This window comes from Rhinopithecus bieti, unplaced genomic scaffold (assembly GCF_001698545.2).
Source record: "Rhinopithecus bieti isolate Rb0 unplaced genomic scaffold, ASM169854v2 scaffold_3040, whole genome shotgun sequence".
Taxonomy (NCBI): domain Eukaryota; kingdom Metazoa; phylum Chordata; class Mammalia; order Primates; family Cercopithecidae; genus Rhinopithecus; species Rhinopithecus bieti.
Window position 1 is genome coordinate 2,036,216 of NW_016804657.1, and position 20,291 is coordinate 2,056,506.

The 20,291-nt window shown below is 38.3% G+C and overlaps 1 protein-coding gene across 4 annotated transcripts in view; it reads left to right on the top strand.

The window, feature by feature from the left end:
• RAP1A (RAP1A, member of RAS oncogene family) overlaps nt 1-20,291 on the top strand; it is a 94,555-nt gene that overhangs the window by 65,698 nt on the left and 8,566 nt on the right. For all 4 annotated transcript variants that reach the window (XR_001885027.1, XM_017869682.1, XM_017869681.1 and 1 more), the window contains 4 exons: nt 7,514-7,597; nt 12,042-12,110; nt 14,126-14,182; nt 19,460-19,600. Coding sequence is in view for 3 of the 4 variants with exons in the window: in XM_017869682.1 (XP_017725171.1) it covers nt 7,541-7,597; nt 12,042-12,110; nt 14,126-14,182; nt 19,460-19,600 (324 nt within the window). In the remaining variant the exon portion in view is untranslated. The remainder of the gene's footprint in view (nt 1-7,513; nt 7,598-12,041; nt 12,111-14,125; nt 14,183-19,459; nt 19,601-20,291) is intronic.

The following is a 20,291-nucleotide window of genomic DNA, read 5'->3' on the forward strand; positions in this document are numbered from 1 at the left end:
ATTCACCACAATCAAGTCGGCTTTATCCCTGGGATGCAAGGCTGGTTCAACATATGCAAATCAGTAAATGTAATCCATCATATAAACAGAACCAATGACAAAAAACACATGATTATCTCAATAGATGCAGAAAAGGCCTTTGATAAAATCCACCCCTTCATGCTAAAAACACTCAATAAACTAAGTATTGATGGAACATATCCCAAAATAGTAAGAGCTATTTATGACACACCCACAGCCAATATCATACTGAATGGGCAAAAACTGGAAGCATTCCCTTTGAAAATTGGCACAAAACAAGGATGCCCTCTCACCACTCCTGTTCAACATAGTATTGGAAGTTCTGGCCAGGGCAGTCAGGCAAGAGAAAGAAAGAAAGGGTATTCAGATAGGAAGAGAGGAAGTCAAATTGTCTCTGCAGATGAGATGATTGTATATTTAGAAAACTCCATTGTCTCAGCCCAAAAACTCCTTAAGCTGATAAGCAACTTCAGCAAAGTCTCAGGATACAAAATCAATGTGCAAAAATCACAAGCATTTCTATACGCCAATAATAGCAAAATCATGAGTGAACTCACATTCACAGTTGCTACCAAGAGAATAAAATACCTAGGAATAGAACTTAGAAAGGATGTGAAGGACCTTTTCAAGGAGAACTACAAACCACTGCACAAGGAAATAAGAGAGGACACAAACAAATGGAAAGACATTCCATGCTCATGGATAGGAAGAATCAATATCCCAAAGTAATTTATAGATTCAACGCTATCCCCATCGAGCTACCATTGAGTTTCTTCACAGAATTAGAAAAAAACTGCTTCAAATTTCATACGGAACCAAAAAACAGCCCATATAGCCAAGACAAAAGAACAAAGCTGGAGGTATCACACTGACTTCAAACTATACTACAGGGCTACAGCTACCAAAACAGCATGGTACTGGTACCAAAACAGATATATAGAGCAATGGAACAGAACAGAGGCCTCAGAAATAACACTACACATCTACAACCATCTGGTCTTTGACAAACCTGACAAAAACAATGGAGAAAGGATTCCTTATTTAATAAATGATGTTGGGAAAACTGGCTAGTCATATGCAGAAAACTGAAACTGGACTCCTTTCTTACACCTTATGCAAAATTTAAGATGGATTAAAGACTTAAATGTGAGACTACAACCATAAAAACCCGAGAAGAAAACCTAGGCAATACTATTCAGGACATAGGCATGGGCAGTCTTCATGACTAAAACACCAAAAGCAATGGCAACGAAAGCCAAAATCCCATAAATGGGATCTAATGAAACCAGAGAGCTTCTGCACAGCAAAAGAAACTATCAGCAAAGTGAACAGGTAACCTACAGAATGGGAGAAAATTTTTGCAACCCATCTATCTGACAAAGGGCTAATATCCAGAATCTACAAGGAACTTAAACAAATTTACAAGAAAAAAAACCAACCTCATCAAAAAGTGGGCAAAGGATATGAACAGATGCTTCTTAAAAGAAGATATTTATGGAGCTAGCAAACATGAAAAAAAGCTCATCATCACTGGTCGTTAGAGAAATGCAAATCAAAACCACAATGAAATACCATCTCACGCCAGTTAGAATAGTGATTATTAAAAAGCCAGGAAACAACAGATGTTGGAGAGGATGTGGAGAAATAGGAACACTTTTACATTGTTGGTAGGAGTGTAAATTNTGGGCAAAGGATATGAACAGATGCTTCTTAAAAGAAGATATTTATGGAGCTAGCAAACATGAAAAAAAGCTCATCATCACTGTCGTTAGAGAAATGCAAATCAAAACCACAATGAAATACCATCTCACGCCAGTTAGAATAGTGATTATTAAAAAGCCAGGAAACAACAGATGTTGGAGAGGATGTGGAGAAATAGGAACACTTTTACATTGTTGGTAGGAGTGTAAATTAGTTCAAACATTGTGGAAGACAGTGTGGTGATTCCTCAAGGATCTAGAACCAGAAATACCATTTAACCCAGCAATCCCATTACTGGGTATATGCCCAAAGGATTATAAATCATTCTACTATTAGGATGCACGCACCTGTATGTTTATTGCAGCACTGTTCACAATAGAAAAGACTTGGAACCAACCCCAAATGCCCATCAATGATAGACTGGAAAAGAAAATGTGGCATATATACACCATGGAATACTATGCAGCCATGAAAAAGAATGGGTTCATGTCCTTTGCAGGGCAGTGGATGAAGCTGGAAACCGTCATTCTCAGCAAACTAACACAGGAACAGAAAACCAAACACTGCATGTTCTCACTCATAAGTGGGATTTGAACAGTGAGAGCACATGGACACAGGGATGGGAAGGTCACACGCCAGGACCTATTGGGGGGTGGGGGGCAAGGGGAGGGATGGCATTAGGAGAAATATCTAATGTAGATGACGGGTTGATGGGTGCAGCAAACCACCATGGCACATGTATACCTATGTAACAAACCTGCACTTTCTGCACATGTATTCCAGAATTTAAAGTATAACAAAATAAAGTGATTATTGATATTGTTGGGGAAAAAAAAGAATGTAAAAGTGTTGGCTTGGCATGCTGGTTCACACCTATAATTTCAGCACTTTGGGAGGCCGAAGCGTCTTGAGCCTTACTTGATGGCCTCTTCGATTATGTTGTCCAGGCTAGTCTCAAACTCCTGGGCACAAGTGATTCTCACTTTTGGGAATCTGAATCGTTTGAGACTAGCCTGCGCAACATAGTGAGATCCTGTCCCTGCAAAAGAGAGAGAGAGAAAAAAAAAGAAAATTACCCAGTTGTGGTAGTGCATGTCTGTAGTCCCAGCTACTCAGGAGGCTGAGGCGGAAGGATCACTTACTTGAGCAAGGGAAGTGAAGACTGCAGTGAGTTGTGATTGTGCCACTGCATTCCAGCCTGAGCAAAGAGTGAGACCCTGTCTCAAGAAAAAAACAAAAGTTAGAGTTTATAAAAAAGACTTGAAACCAAAAAGTTTGAGAACTGGACTAAAGTAGCCTAAACTGGTAACTGTTTAGAGTAGGTAGGGATTCTTAATCCAGGGTTCCCAATACTCTCATAGAAAGAAAAAATATTTGTATATCTATGTATCTTTTTTTTTTTCCACTAATCTCTGAATGAAATTTAGTATTTCTTTCTATTTTGAATGCAGGCAACAAAACACAGCAGTAATATTAGCAGCAATTGTGACTTTGTTATCAATAGATGTTTTTTCCTGTATCTGCATTTAAAGATTGTTTCTTGAAGCAACATATAGTTAGGTCTTACTTTTTTATATTGCCTTTGAATTGGAATGTTTAGACAATTTGCATTTAATGTAATGATGTGATTTCCTTTCAATTCTGCCATCTTGCCTTTTGTATTTGTCCCAATTTTTTCTTCGCTATTTTTTGCTTATTTGTTTGCATTTTTCATAACATTCTTTTTGATTGAGTTGAAAAAAATTTTTTTGTTTTTGACATGGAATCTCGCTCTGTTGCCCAGACTGGAGTGCAGTGGCATAATCTCAACTCACTGCAACCTCCATCTCCCGGGTTTAAGCAGTTCTCCTGCCTCAGCCTCCCACATAGCTGGGATTACAGGCACCTGCCACCATGCCCGGCTACTTTTTATATTTTTAGTAGAGATGGGGTTTTGCCATGTTGGGCAGGCTGGTCTCGGACTCCTGACCTCAGGTGATCCACCCATCTCAGCCTCCCAAAGTGCTGGGATTATAGGCGTGAGCCACCACGCCCGGCCTGAGTTGAATTTTGTTTGTTTATTTTTAGTGGTTGCTCAGGGACTTACAATATACTTCTTTAACATATGACAATTTACTTCAAAACGTGCTGTATTACTTCAGATACAATCTAAGAACCTTCAGTATTCTATTTCTCTCTCTTCTACTATTGTAATATATTTTACTTCTACATGTAAACCCAGTGATTGTTATCATTTTTGCTCTAAGTGGTGAAATTACTCTTGTGGCTGGGTGTGCTAGCTCATACCTGTAATCCCAGCACTTTGGGAGGCCAAGGTGGGAGGAGCCTTTGAGCCCAGGGGTTTGAGACCAGCCTAGGTAACATAGTGAGACCCTGTGTCTACAAAAAAAGTTAGAAACGTTAGCCAGGTGTGGTGGTGCACTCCTGTAGTGCCAGCTGCTCAGGAGGCTGAGGTGGGAAGATTGCCTGAGCCTAGAAATTTGAGGCTGCAGTGAGCTACCATCGCACCACTGTACTCCTTGTGCTCCAAGCTGGGCAACAGAGTGAGACCCTGTCTCAAAAAAAAAAAAAAAAAAAATTATTCATGATTTAAATGTATGCTGGTGAACTTTTGCCTCCAGCTTTTATTTTCCCGCCCCACCAGGAGGATAAAGTCTGAGAAAATCTTTTACTTCCATTTCTTCAACATATATTCATTGTATTTATCATTCTAGGTTGACTGATTTTTTTCTTTGTTTTATAAATGTTCCATTTTTTTGTCTTGCATAGCTTCACAAGAAGTCTCTCTGTGTGTGTGTGTGTGTGTGTGTGTGTGTGTATTTTTTTTTTTTTTTTGAGATGGAGTCTCACTCTGTTGCCCAGGCTGCAGTGCTGTGGCTCAATCTCTCGGCTCACTGTAACCACTGCCTCCTGGGTTCAAGCGATTCTCCTGCCTCCGCCTCCCGAGTAGCTGGGACTACAGGCTCATGCCACCACGCCCAACTAATTTTTTGTATTTTGGTAGAGACGGGGTTTCACCATGTTGCCCAGGCTGTTGGCAAACTCCTGAGCTTAGGCAATCCACCCACCTCGGCTCCCAAAGTGCTGGGATTACAGGCGTGAGCCATCGTGCCTGGCTGAAGTCTGTATATTTTAACTTTGTTTCTATGTAAATTTTTTTCTTCTGGCTTCTTGTAAGAGTTTCTGTTGACAGCTTTTCGGGAATTTGATTATTCTGCCTCGTTGTGGTTTTCTTTGTGTTTATACTCCTTCAGGAGGCGGGCTCATTGAGTTACTTGGATGTGTAGATGTGTCTTTTTTTTTTTTTTTTTTTTTTTTGAGACAGGGTTTCACTCTGTCACTCAGGCTGGAGTGCTGTGGGACAATCGCAGCTCACTGCAACCTCTGCCTTCTGAGTTCAAGGAGTCCTCCTACCTCAGCCTCCCAAGTAGCTGGGACCACAGGCACATGCTACCACACTCAGCTAATTTTTTGTATTTTTGGTAGAGATGAAGTTTCACCATATTATCCAGGCTGGTCTCTAACTCCTGGCCTCAAGTGATCTGCCTATCTTGGCCTCCGAAAGTGCTGGGATTACAGGCATAAGCCACCGTACCTGGCCAGATGTATCAGTTTTATCAAATTTTGAAAATGTCATTATTTCTTCAAATGCTACCACTGCTCGCCATTCCAGTTACATATATATTATACTGCTTGATGACTTGATATTGTCCTGTAGTTCTAGTCTTTTTCTTTCCTTTCTTATTACACCCCTAGTCCTTCTACCCTTGATTCTTTGTTCCCTCTCTCCTGTCTCCCTTTCCCCTTCTCTTCTTTCCCCTTATTCTCATCACATTTTAGCTACGTTTGAATTTGGGTATTTTCTATTACTGTGTCTTCAGATCCCCTGAACTTTCCTTCTGTGGTATTTCATATATTGTTAATACCCTCCAGTGATATTCTTATTTCACATACTGTTTTTGAATACTGTAAGTTCTTTTTTTTTTGAGATGGAGTCTCGCTCTGTCACCCAGGCTGGAATGCAGTGGCACGATCTTGGCTCACTGCAAGCTCCACCTCCCGGGTTCATGCCATTCTCCTGCCTCAGCCTCCTGAGTAGCTGGGACTGCAGATGCCCGCCACCACGCCTGGCTAATATTTTGTATTTTTAGTAGAGACGGGGTTTCACTGTGTTAGCCGGGATGGTCTTGATCTCCTGACCTCGTGATCCACCCACCTCGGCCTCCCAAAGTGCTGGGATTACAGGCATGAGCCACTGTGCCCAGCCTGAATACTCTTAAGTTCTTTTTGGTTCTTATTATGTGTACCATTTTCTTCCTCATTTTTTTTTTCTTTAAATTTTTGAGCATATTTATAATAGTTTTAGAGTCCTCATTGGCTAATTTCATCATCTTGTTTCTGGGATGGTTTCAGCTGACTTATTTCACTCTGGTTTCAGGTCACATTTTCTTTCTTCACATTTCTATTAATTTTTTATTGGATGCTGGACATTGTTAATTTTATATGATTGAGTGGTGGAATTTTTTTTTTCTGCTTCTTTTAAAGAATTTTGGATTTTGTTTAGATAAGTGGTTGAGTTACACATGGACCAACTCCATCCTTTTGAGCCTTGTTTTAAGCTTTGTTAGGAAGCATCTAGAATATCATTTACTTTAGAGCTTATTTAGCTCTACTACTAAGATAAGAGTCTTCTGAGGTTTCTAGTGAATTCCTGGTTTTTCAACAAGGAAGACTTCTAGTCAGAACCGTATGACTCTGGGAATTGTTCCACCTGTAAACCTCTATTCTTTGCCTTACCTTTTGAAGTTAGTCTGTGTGCTGCTTAGTGCTTAGCCAGACTCAAGTGAATCCTTATGCAGATTTCTGGAATTTTATATGCTTAGCTTCCACTTCTCTGGCACACTTCTAAGCTCTGCTTGAGGTTTTTCTCCCTTCACCATAGTCTGAAAAGTGCCTCTAGGCAGAAAGCCAGGGCAGGTTAGGTCTCACTTCATTCTTTTGCATCTCAGAAATCACAGTCCTACACTGCTTTTATCTAGTATCTAAAAGAGTTTTATATTTTTTTGTTCACTGTTCTGGCTGTTACTGTGGGTTGAAAAGTCTGTTTCTAGTTATTCCACCATGGCCATTGAAAATTATTTCCTGTCTTTATACCTTTTAAGATAACCATGGAGGTAAAAAATAAAGTTTATGTTCCTTTTATTTTCTCTGGCCATTTGGGCCTTACGTCGTGTATTGCTAATAACTGCCTATAGTGTTTAGCAGTTTCATCTGATCTCCTGTTAACATCTTTAATTATTTTCAGGATGACATTTTAAATGGTTCAGCTGTAATACAATAATGAACAAAATAGTGTAGAATTACTGTAGAATATTTTAAGCAAGTAAAATAGCCTATACATTATATTAAAGCTCATGAGTGAATATTTTTTAAAAGTACATAAGTTGTTTAAATGATAGCTTTGCAAAGAATTGGGTTTATCATTGTAGTCATAAGATTATCAACTGTTGGATTTAATCATCTTGTTTTCTAATCAAAGATTCTTAGAAGTAATATGAACATAATTGATGCCTAGTCAAAGATGATCTTCAGTGAATTAAAATGTCTGAAAGTAATCCTATAAACTTATGTTAAAATCTATATGGATTTTGCCATGTAGCTTCTGTTGTCCCTTTGATAGTCTTACAAGGAAAAAACAAAACAAACTCCTATATTTGATGTAGTAGTTGTACATTATTAGGCTGTTAGTATGTTTCTTAATCTTTGATTTTTTTATTTGTTTGTTTTTCAGATCGTCAGTATTTAAACAGATCACATCATGCGTGAGTACAAGCTAGTGGTCCTTGGTTCAGGAGGCGTTGGGAAGTCTGCTCTGGTAAGTTAGCCACCTAACTGTAACTGATAAGTATAATACAAGAAGAATTTTGATATTTCCTTGCTTTCAGACTTCTAGACGCCAAAGAGAAAAGGTGGCATTATTATATATCTGGTATCTGCCCCACAAAGGACAGGAAATCATTTAATAACCACAGATGTATACTTTTGTAACGTTGGCTCATTTATTCTTACATTTATCAAATATTTATTGACTATCTTACATGTCAAGCACCAGTGTTTATGATTCAGAGAGGAGTAAGATTGTTCTCATTTTTAAGGAATTTACATTGTAGTGGGGGAAACTGATTATTACAGATTCTAGTGGGATAATTCCTAGCCTGCTTCCACCCTAGACTTACATGGAATGAAGGTCAGTTTTGTGTTCATGCTGTTTTTATTTAGTAAATAGTTACTGAGCTTCTACAATGTCAGAGTCTAGGGTCACAGGAGTGAACAAAAACAGTCATAGTTTCTCATGGAGCTTGCATTGTAGTGGAGGAGATGCAATAAATACACAATTAAACAAAGAACTACTTGGTTATACTTGTGAGAGAGATACTCTGAAAGAAAAATACAGATTGATTTAGAAGAAAGGCAGAGTGGATGTGGGAGACAAATTGAGAGTTAATACAGTATACCAGGTCATTGTTTATGGAAGCTTGGATTAGGACCATGGCAATGGAGAAGAGAGAAGTAGATGTTTGAGGATTGAATACGTGGTAGAACTGACATAACTTGGTGCTAGATGGGGACTAGGAGAGAAGGAGCTGTCAAGGATGGCTCCCAAGTTTCTAGTTTGAGCTACTAGTATTATGGATGGATTAAAAAAAGAAGGGAAACAGTGGAGAATGAGCAGTGAGAGTCCAAATCAAAGAGTCAAGCCAAATTTTATGTTTGTGACATGTTGAAGTAATAAAAGAGAGAGACCGGTGATATGACTTTGGGTGCCATCAATATGGTGATATTTAATTTCATGAGAGTTACATTACTGTTAGGTGTGTAAATTAGTGCCTCTGTCGAGAATGTTTGAGAATATCTGTCATTTTTATTGGCATATAACTTTGAATTCAAAGATTCCATCTCTAAAAATGTAGCCCACATGTAAGTTCACATGTGCAAAATGGCGTGGTTAAGGAACATTGCAACATTCTTTACAGTGACCAGAGTCTGGAAACAACCTAAATGTGTTCCATTAAGGGGCTAGTTAAGTAAATTTTAATACATTTCCAGAGTAGAATACAGCCATTAGAAAGAATGCAATAGCTCTATATATACCAATATGTAATGATATCCAAGATGTATTATTAGAGAGAAAAAAGGTACTAAACAGTGTAGACTATAATTTGTGTTTTATATTTTAAAAAATGTAGGCTGAGGGCAGATACCTGTAAAATCATAGAGTATCTCTGCAAGGTTAAATAAGCTATGGATAACATCAGTTACTTTCTTGGGAGTGGGATTGGATAGCTGGGAACAAGGGTGGTAGATAAGCTTAGTTATCAGTGCATAGACTTTTATGCCTTTTGAGTTTGTTGCTATGTCCATGAATTACCTTTTCAGAAATAATTTTGGAAAAAAATCCATAGGAGTGAAAGAGGTCTAGGGAGATACTAGAGAGAGAAGAGCAGAGCCCAGTACTGAGCTCTGAGTACCTGTCAACCTTTAGAAAGTGCATAGGATTGGAGGATCTAGCATAGAAGATGTCTTTACTTGATTGCTCAAAAGTCAGGTAAAAAAGAGGAAAGAGATGATCAGAGAGCATAGAGGTAGTTGGACATGGTAAAGAAAGCAGCTTTCGTCAGGTCATGTTGCCATAACCATAGTGGGGTGGGTTGAAGAGTAAATGAGAGCTGAGGAAATGGAATATAGACATTTGAAGAAGCTTGATTATAAGAGGGGACAGAGAATGGGGGCAGAAACTGGAGAGATATTGGGGTTAAGGGAGGTTTTTGTTTTTGTTATAGAATTGGAGATAGTAAAGCATATTTGTATGCTGGGGCAATTCCTCTCCACTGGAGAGGAAAATGAGGATACAGGAGAGGAAAAGAGGAGATGATCGAGTACAAAAACCTGAGGAATAAAATTATAATCTATGTGAATGAATGAATGAGATGTCCCTGAAAATTAAGACAGAGGATAAGATTCAGAGGAGTAGTAAAACATTACTTTTAGTAAGAAAGAAATGAGAAGTGTTGGATTGTTTTGCATTTGTGCAAGTCTTATTAATGTCTGGCTTATAGGCATAACATGGGCTCTTATGCCTGCTTCTTTCTGTATCCAGTCTCTTGGAATAGCACATGTTCTATTTTGGAAGATACCACTGTAAACTTCTGAGAGAAGAAGAAGAGTACATCTTAGTATTGTTAGGAAGATAGTTTGGCCTTAGGGAGCCTCTGCCTTGGACCATAGTTTGAGAACCTCTGCTCTAGCCTAAAGCATATTAGGAAGCCATATTAGACTGCCTTTTTTTTTTTCCCGCCCAGGCGGGAGTGCAGTGGCGAGATCTCGGCTCACTGCAGGCTCCGCCTCTCGGGTTCACGCCATTCTTCTGCCTCAGCCTCCCAATTAGCTGGGACTGCAGGCGCTCACCACTGCGCCCAGCTAATTTTTTTTTTTTTTGAGACGGAGTCTCACTCTGTCTCCCAGGCTGGAGTGCAGTGGCCGGATCTCAGCTCACTGCAAGCTCCGCCTCCCGGGTTTACGCCATTCTCCTGCCTCAGCCTCCCGGGTAGCTGGGACTACAGGCGCCCGCCACCTCGCCCGGCTAGTTTTTTTTTTTTTTTTTGTATTTTTTAGTAGAGACAGGGTTTCACCCTGTTAGCCAGCATCGTCTCGATCTCCTGACCTCGTGATCCGCCCGTCTTGGCCTCCCAAAGTGCTGGGATTACAGGCTTGAGCCACGGCGCCCGGCCTTTTGTATTTTTTAGTGAAGACAGGGTTTCACCATAGTCTCAATCTCCTGACCTCGTGATCCGCCTACCTCGGCCTCCCAAAGTATTTTTTTTTTTTTTGAATCAGCATCTTCCCCTGGAGTGCGGTGGCATGATCATGGCTCACTACAACCTCAACCTCCTAGGCTCAAGGAATCCTCCCACCTTAGCCACCCAAGTAGCTGGGACTACAGGTGCATGCCACCACCCCTGGCTAATTTTTAAATTTTTTGTAGAGACAAAGTCTCACTACGTTGCCCAGGTTGGTCTCAAATTCCTGAGCTCAAGCAATCCTCCTGCCTTGGCCTCCTAAAGTACTAGGAGTGCAGCATGAGCCACTGCATCCAGCATAGACTGCTTTTTATGTTTAAATTATGTGGCATACTTAGAAGATGAGGTGATTAAATCCTTGATAAAAGTGATGATTAAAGTTTTTGTTGTGATTTTATCTTGAGTTGCCTTTGAATAATAGAAGCTTAGTAGGAGAAAGAAGTTTGTTTACTATATTTGAGTTAATCTCTTTAGCTCAAGCTAAAATAGTATATCAAATATTCCTCTGAGTAATTTAAGTGTAGATGACCTTAGTCCACATTCTTACCCTTGCTTTTTAGGCAACAATGTACCAGACCCTATTTTAAAGTTATCTAGGCAATATCTTAAAACCATCTTCTGTACTTTTTTCACTTACTGAATGATAAATACGTATTTTCTAGTATGTGTTTTTAGATGCCTTTAAGATAAAAGTAGGTAATATCTGAAAAAGACGAATGGGCAGTATTTTCCAATGGAAAAAGTAAGGCTTTAGAATCAGGAAGATGTATGTTTGAATCTCAGCTGGCAAATAGGAAGAATAACTATTTCTGGGACGAAAGTGAAATTTGAATGTGGTTATAAATTAAAAGTGACTAGCTTAATGTCTGGAACATAATAGACATTCAGTAAGTTTAAATTTCCCTTTCTCTTTTCCACCACAATTTAGAAAGGCTTTAAAAAAATTTAAGCCAGATGGTGCTTGAGGTCCCAGCTACCTGGGAGACTGAGGCGGGAGGATCTCTTGAGTTCAGGAGTTCAAGGCCAGCCCAGGCAACATAGCAAAGACCCTGTGTTTAAAAAAAGAAATTAGAACCTTTGTCACTCCATTAAGCGCAGAGGGCATGGGATAAAAGTTACTATAGATGTACAAAGGGGCAGTAGGAGTTAAATACTGATAATTTTTCATTTTTTAATTAGTTCAGACATGTTATTTGTATCCCTGTATTTTAAAACAATGTAACAGTGTATTATCATCAGTATTGATGACAGCTTTTAACATGACTACCTCCTTTCATAATAAATGTACTCTTAATTATGATTGTATCCTTATATTGAAAGATAATGATATACTTTACATTTATGTGTTTACCCAGAATTTTCACATAATTTCAATTAATCATTATAACTTGTGAGGTTAAGTAACATTCAAAGGAGTTTTTCCTTTAATTTTTTAATATTTCTCTTATTTTTTTTTCCCAGACAGTTCAGTTTGTTCAGGGAATTTTTGTTGAAAAATATGACCCAACAATAGAAGATTCCTACAGAAAGGTAAAATGTGAAACTTGTACACACGTTTACAAGTAGTTCCGTATGATGTTAAAATTTGATCTGTACATTTGCTTTTTGAAAATAGTTTTGAGAAATGATGCAAATGTTGTGCATATGTTTTTAAAAGTTTCATCAAGACAGAATATTTCTTACAAAATACTACTTCGATATTCAGAGCTCTATGTTCTGTTACTAATTAGTGACTTGTTCCTTAATGTGAACATTTTCCAGGTGGGGAATATTGCCACATATGAAAAAATTACATATAAATAGTAGGTATGTTTTCAACTTACTCTTTTGTTACCAAAAGTTAAGACCACCTTTATGCTTGAAGTTATCCAGAGACTAAACATTTTATTTTGTTTAGTTTTATACGTTTAAAGGTATTTCATCTTTAGACTACAAACAAATTAGAGTCTGTGTAATACTGTAATTGGGTTACATGCCATACATTTGTCAAAACCCACAGAATGTACAATGCCAAAAGAAAATCCTAATGTAAACTGTGGACTCTTGGTGATAACGATATGTTCATCAGTTGTAACAAATGTACCACTCTGGTGCAGGATGTTGATAGTGGGGTGAGGCTATGCATTTGTGGTGGCAGGGAGTATGTGGGAAATCTTTGCACCTTCCTCTCAGTTTTGCTGTGAACCTAAAACTGCTATAATAAATAAAGACTATTTAAAAGGGAAAAAAAATTAGGTACTTGGTCTTGACAAAAAATATTCTGTAGAAGACCAGCTAGAGTTGTGGAAATTTTTCATTATTTTATTTGTCAAATATATTGGGTGGAATGGGGGTTATAAAAGGCTAGTAGCCAAGGATATTTTTTTAAAAGATTAAACTTTAATAGGAAAGGATTGCTTTTGAAAATGTTTTTAGAATTTACCTTTAAGAGTGCTGTAACTTTTGTTGAATTAATATGTTAGTCCATGAAGCACTACTAGCAGAGCAGTTTCATTGTCTTCAAATTGGAAACAAAATTATGCTCTAGATACATCGAGAAACTGTAGTCCTAATTGATTATTCATTGAGCAATCCCAGTTACACATTTTGCAGATTATCACACTTGTCCCATAAGTGGCGGGGGGGATGAGTTTGTGGTCTGACCAGTGGTGCCCCTCATCAATGTCTGATCTGACGCAGAAGCAGAGTTTAAAATAGTCTTTAGGTTAGCACATTTATTTAGAAGACAGTGTTGCTCTACTGAAATTTCCCTAAAGTAAGTTGCTAGTTAAAGCTTTAACTGCAAAGCAAGATCTGTACCTAAAATTCTAAAGGACTAACTTTTCTTAATCCCTTCTTTATTAAAATAGTTTTCCACGCAGTTGGTAGTTGATACTTTCTTTAGACCAGCCTTCTCTTCTTTTATAAGATCAGTGGGTAAATAGAACTCAGTGTATAAAATTTCACCTTTCACATAGAGCTTTTCTAGAAAAGTGCCTTAGTCTTGAGGACTGTTTTAGCTCATTGCTGTTTATTTGAGTACTTCTGTGTTTCTTTTATGTCTTAAACTCAAATTTTACTATGTATTAATTTTCTGCATGTTTTAGTAAAATTTTAACAACTTGAACATGGTAAGTTGGCAAGATTTTTTTTTACCCCAAAATCTAGTGTGCGTTTTGAGCCATTTAATATTTTTGTACTTTGTTTTCTTTGGAGCTAATATAAATAGGCATATATACTTTTTTCTGTTAGAACTATACTTGTTCATTGAAGTTTTCCTTAAATTCCAAAATTATGACTTTTGTCTTTACTAAGAACAAATAAGAATCATTACAGAGGTCAGAAAATATCTAAACTCAGCATTAACCATCTTGGCTTCTGTAATATGAATAGCCTGTACTTGAGACTGCTATTCTTTTTTGTGGTACCAAGTTTACCCCCAGCCATACAGCATACTGCTGGAGAAAGGCTTTGTATTTGTTAGTAGATACTTTGATGGAAGACAGGGGAAGAAAACAGAATGAGATTTTGATGTTACTTTTAACTTTTCTTTTTTTGCCCCACAGCAAGTTGAAGTCGATTGCCAACAGTGTATGCTCGAAATCCTGGATACTGCAGGGACAGTAAGGATATTTTCTCTTTTTTTGATAGATTTTAATTTGTGAGCAGGTTTTGTCATCTGAGTAGGTTTTGTCATCCAAATAATTCTGAGTAAAAGTAATCATTCTGATTAAGAAGAAATTCTCTGAACATAGGGATTCTTAAGTAATATGAAATCAACTGTGATGTAGTTAATGCTCACGTATCACAAAGTTCAGCTGTAATAATCTGTGTGTTGGGTTTCTTCCTACATTGAGGTAAGGATTATGCTATCAATGATTTTTTTAAATGTATTTTAAATTTAGAATTTTAACTAATATTTGTATTTCTGTGGGTTTAAATAAGACCTGTCTTTTGGCACCATAGTCATTAATTTTTATAATTTTTTGTTTTCACTAGCATTTTGACATCTCTAGGGGCTGGTGACAGATACATGTTTTCTGAGGAAGACAAAAATCTTCCTCAGAAGATTTAGGATTACTTTGAGCCTCCTTTTTCTAATCTTTAAATGAGTATAATGATGTTAGTACATCATAAGGTGTTTGTGATAAGCAAATGAGATAATTATAAATCATTTGGCATAATGTCTGTTATACAGTATGGAATTGTGTATTTGCTTTTATTCTTCTTATCTTCAGTAATACCATCACCTTTATAATTTTTTATTAATAACTTATGGTTTCCAGTTATGCTGCACACAAAATACATACATGAAGCAATCTTTGCTTTTATTTGTTTATTTTTCTCCATACACATAGACTTGACACATTAGGCAATTCCTAGCTTTAAAATGGATGGGTTCGTTTTTTTTTTTTTTTTTTTTTTTTTTGAGGCGGAGTCTCGCTCTGTCACCCGGACTGGAGTGCAGTGGCCAGATCTCAGCTCACTGCAAGCTCCGCCTCCCGGGTTTACGCCCTTCTCCTGCCTCAGCCTCCCGAGTAGCTGGGACTACAGGCGCCCGCCACCTCACCCGGCTAGTTTTTGTATTTTTAGTAGAGACGGGGTTTCACCGTGTTAGCCAGGATGGTCTCGATCTCCTGACCTCGTGATCCGCCCATCTCGGCCTCCCAAAGTGCTGGGATTACAGGCTTGAGCCACCGCGCCCGGCCCGTCTTTTGTTTTTCTTAGGAGACAGGGTCTTGCTCTATCGCCTAGGCTAGGGTGTAGTGGTGCAATCATAGCTCACTGCAGTCTCCTGGGCTCAAGCAATCTTCCTGCTGCAGCCTCCTGGGTGGCTAGAACTACAGGCACGTACCATCACCCCTGGCTAATAAAAAAAAAATTTTTTTTTAGAGGTAGTCTCTCTGTGTTGCCCAGACTAATCCCGAATTCCTGGCCTCAAGTGTTCTTCCTGGCTCTGCTTATGAAAGTGCTGGGATTATAGGTGTGAGCCATGGCACCTGGCTGGCATTCTTAAATGTGATAAGTTGTTTAAAATTCAGCACAAAGTTTTCCACTATAATTTTTATAAATGATGGAAACATTTCAGATAGTCCAAAAAAGCGTGTAAGCAAATTGGAGTGATATTATACAACAATATAGTACTAATTATACTATATTTTTCCATGCTTTTTTGGGAAAATGAATCTTAACTTTTAACAGGGACCTTTGCCCTCACAGCAAGCTGCTGGTAAAGACCTTCTGAAACTACATCTTACATCAGCTGAATCAAGCTATCTCTCCCTCTCCCACCTTCCTACTCCCTAATGTTTTTAGCTTCTGAATCAGCAGAATTCCCCTTTGTTTCCAGAAACCCCAATAGCTAAAAGAATACTTTATACTTTTTTTTTTTAATCACATCCACAGTGTACGGGCATTCTTTCTTTTTTCTCTGTTCAAATTGTAAGATGGAAGTTCTCTATCACAGAGATCTTTACTTTGTGCTTTCCAATATCGTGTCTGTCTCCCATCATAGCACTCGACATGCTGTGTTATAAGGCCTATTTGCTTGTTTATGTCCCCGGTGCCTTGCGTAAAACCTTGCAAACAGCTGCTTAATCTTGTCTCAAAATCACTCCTTACTCTTTGAAGATTTTTGCTCTCTCACACATAGATAATTTACTACCCTGGCTTGGCCTGTCAGTTCCTTGATGCCCATCCTACCTTTAAGGCATTCATACCATGGTTTTACCCTAGACTGTGTGATTACCAGTATATAATACCTCCCTAATCTAATTTCCAAGCTTCTTATCCTCCACTACTCACTACTTTTTTCTTTATCCATCTCACTTCCTCTTTTTGTTTTGTTTTGTTTTGATTTTTGTTTTGAAACAGGGTCTCTCTCTGTCACCCAGGCTGGAGTGCAGTGGTGTGAACACAGATCACTTCTGCTTCAATCTCCCAGGGTCAAGAAATCTTCCCACCATCACCTCCTAAGGAGCTGGTGCTACTGCAGGCGCACACCACCACACCTAGGTGTTTTTGTTTGTTTGTCTGTTTGTTTTTTGTAGAGACAGGGTCTCACTATGTTGTCCAAGCTGGTCTTGAACTCCTGGACTCAAGGGATCCTCCTGTCTTTGGCCTCCCAAAGTGCTGGGATAACAGGTGTGAGTCACTGCACCCAAGCCATCTCATTTCCTTTAGTGCCCTTCAACTTCATTACAACCTGTAATCCGTTTATCCTAACATCTTTTTATTATCCCTTATATCTTCAGCCCTGTCTGCGTATAGCTTCAGGTCCACGGTCCATCCATCATTTATAATTCTCTTGAATATATCCTCAACTCCCTTCACTTTTCAGCAGCCTTTGACTCAGTTTATCACTGCTTTCTAATGTAAAACCTTTATTCGTTTGGCTTCCAAGAAACAATACTTTTCGGATTTTCTCCGTCTCATTGGTTACTCCTATGTCTCCTTTCCTAATTCCTCTTTATCTTCCCCACCTCTTAATGTTGGAGGACCTCAGGGTTCAATACTTGGCACTTCTCTTGTCTAACAACACTGCTTTGGAGATCTTTAGTTGCTTGGTTTTAAATACAATCTGTATCCTAATAAATACTAACTTTATAACTCTGTCTGTATTAGGCCATTTGCATTGTTGTAAAGAAATACCTGAGGCTAGATAATTTATGAAGAAAAGAGGTTTAATTGGCTCATGGTTCTGCAGGCTATACAAGCATAGCTCCAGCATCTGCTTCTGGTAAACACCTCAGGAATCTTACAATCATAGTGAAAGGCAAAGGGGAGTAGGTGTTTTACATGGCAAGAGCAAAGAGAGAGCGGGAGATGCCACACACTTTTAAACAACCAGATCTCATGAGAACTCACAATCGTGAGGATAGCACTAAGCCATTCATGAGGGATTTGCCTCCATGACCCAAACACCTCCCACAGGCCTCACCTCCAACATTGCAGATTACATTTCAGCATAAGGTTTGGAGGTGACAAACATCCAAACAATATCCCTATCTCTCATTTCTTTTCTGAACTTCAAGCTCTTCTATCTAACTGCCTCTTCAGTATCTCTTTTTGTATGTCTAATAAGCATCTCAAACATAACATGTCCAAACTGAACTCCTGATAGCCTTTCCCTGACCTGGGTCTTTCCGTTCTTTCCCATCTCAGTAAATACTACCCTTTTAGTTGGTTATGCCTGAAACCATGGAGTCATCTTTGACTGTATTTTTTGTTATATTCTGTGTACATCCAAACTCTCAGAAAACCCTATTGGCTTTACCTTAAAAGGTAGGGCAACAACATTGTTAGTAGATATTTGTTGTGAATGGATGAAACTTGTAGACTGTCCTTAAGAAGGAGGTTGGCATTCTCAATAGGAGGGGACACCAACCACAGCAGTTCTGTAAAGACTTTTCTTAAATTGGATTTTCAGAACTCAGGTTGCCTGTTGCAAACCTTATCAGTGAAAAATCCAGGAAACTCCCAGTTTTTACATCTTTTCCAGAAAATACACTGGCAGCAGTGTAGGAAGCTCAGCCATATTCCTGTGGCAGACCATAGACGAATTTGAAGCTGGAGAAATGATTGAGTGGTAGCATAGCTAACTCCCTGGAATACAAGAAAGAGTACGTCAGCCAGGGTAGAACAACCAGAACTGTTTTAGATGTAGTAGACAAAATAGAGGTGTAATGGTCATGGGGAGCAAGGAAGCCAAGGCAGCAACAAGCTTAAGAAACCTTGTGGATTTGTCTTTTCTGTTTAATGCATCCAAAGGTAAAAAGATCCAAAATGTGTAATTACTTAATATAAAGACCCAAGATATATACATTTTTAATATTCTACCGTATGTGCTTTTAAAATAATATATATAAAACACTAAAACTTTTCTAAAATAAGATTTTGTCTTGTATTAACCTCTGTAGTTACAAATGCAGTAATGATTGTCACCAGATAAAAGGAAGTTTAAAATTAAAACAAATCATCTTAATTTGGCATGACTAAAGCTCAGTGACTAAATGTTAACAATTAGTAAATTTAACTGAAAGGTATATGTCATTGCACTATTCTCACAGGGTGGAAAATGAAAATACATGAACAAGCTCTTTTTTTTTTTTTTTTTTTTTTTTCCCGAGACAGAGTTTCACTCTTGTTGCCCAGGCTTGAGTGCAGTAGTATGATCTTGGCTCAGTGCAACCTCTGCCTCTTTGGTTCAAGTGATTCTCCCGCCTCAGCCTACTGAGTAGCTGGGACTACAGGCATGCACCACTACGCCCGGCTAATTTTGTATTTTTAGTAGAGGCGGGGTTTCACCATGTTGGCCAGGCTAGTCTCTAACTCCTGACCTGGGGTGATTGATCCACCTGCCTTGGCCTTCCAAAGTGTTGGGATTACAGATGTGAGTCATTGCCCCTGACCATTAACAAGTGCTTATAAAAAGAGTTTATTGACTGTCAAGATGATAAAATTCTTGCTATGCCATAGGAATAGTAAAAGAAAGATGATAAAATCTGCTAGTAGAGATATTGATGCTGGATGATTAAGTCATAGTTCAGTATTGGGCTTATACCTCAGATTGTTAGCACCTGGGCAGTAGTTGTGTCATAAATTTGCAAATAAAATTATTTAGGATCAAAATTAAGATCTGTTTCTAAAAAATCATATACAGTTCTAAATCACACAAAAGCAAATTAAAGTGGTTAAGAATTCCTTTTTAATTCTATAGTTTACTGTCATTGTTTCTAGTCACCTCAGAATTGCTGGAAACTATGTGTTATGTCTTGTTTTCTGTCAGGATAGCAAGTAATAAAAAATGTAGTTGCTCACTTGTACGTATGCTGTTTTGAATTGTTTCAGTATACATTCAAAAAATCATATATTTATAATTGCATATTTTTTAATCATAGGAGCAATTTACAGCGATGAGGGATTTGTATATGAAGAATGGCCAAGGTTTTGCACTAGTATATTCTATTACAGCTCAGTCCACGTTTAATGACTTACAGGACCTGAGGGAACAGATTTTACGGGTTAAGGACACGGAAGATGTAAGTATTTTTTTTTCTCTGTGAGGTGTTATGCCATCTCGCTGTGGCCAAATAAAAAAGTGCCTGTTTTCTCTATCAGTAGAGGATTTGGAAGCTATCTGCCACATGCCTGAAAGAGCCCCGTGACCAAAAAAAAAATTTAACTTTCAAAATTAACCTCAAAATTATGTGGTGAGATGTTTAGAAAATGAGGACATGTGTAATAAAGTACTCATTGTGCTACAGGTTAAAAAGTGCAGTAGGGGAAAAAGAGGAGCCAAAGAATACTTCATAGAAGTGGGAACTGAGTTGAGCTTTGAAAGATGGTAGTTGTGTCAGAAACAGTGTTCAAAGAACATTATTAAGATCCATAGTGGTATATTTTTATTTCTAAAATTTCTTTGGCATAATTCACACATTACAATCTACCTCCCGGGCTCAAGTGATCTTCCCACCTCAACCCCCTGAGTAGTTGGGACTACAGGTGTGTGCCATCCTGCCTGGCTGATTGTTTTAAATTTTTTAGTAGAGACCAGGTCTCACTATGTTACCCAGGCTTGTCTCAGGCTCCTGAGCTTAAGAAATCCTCCTGCCTCAGCCTCCTTGGGATTACAGGCATGAACCATTGCGCCTGGACAGGATTATATTCTTAAAATAATTTAGTGTATCTATGTAGTGGGATCTCTTCTTTTTTTTTTTTTTTTTTTTTTTT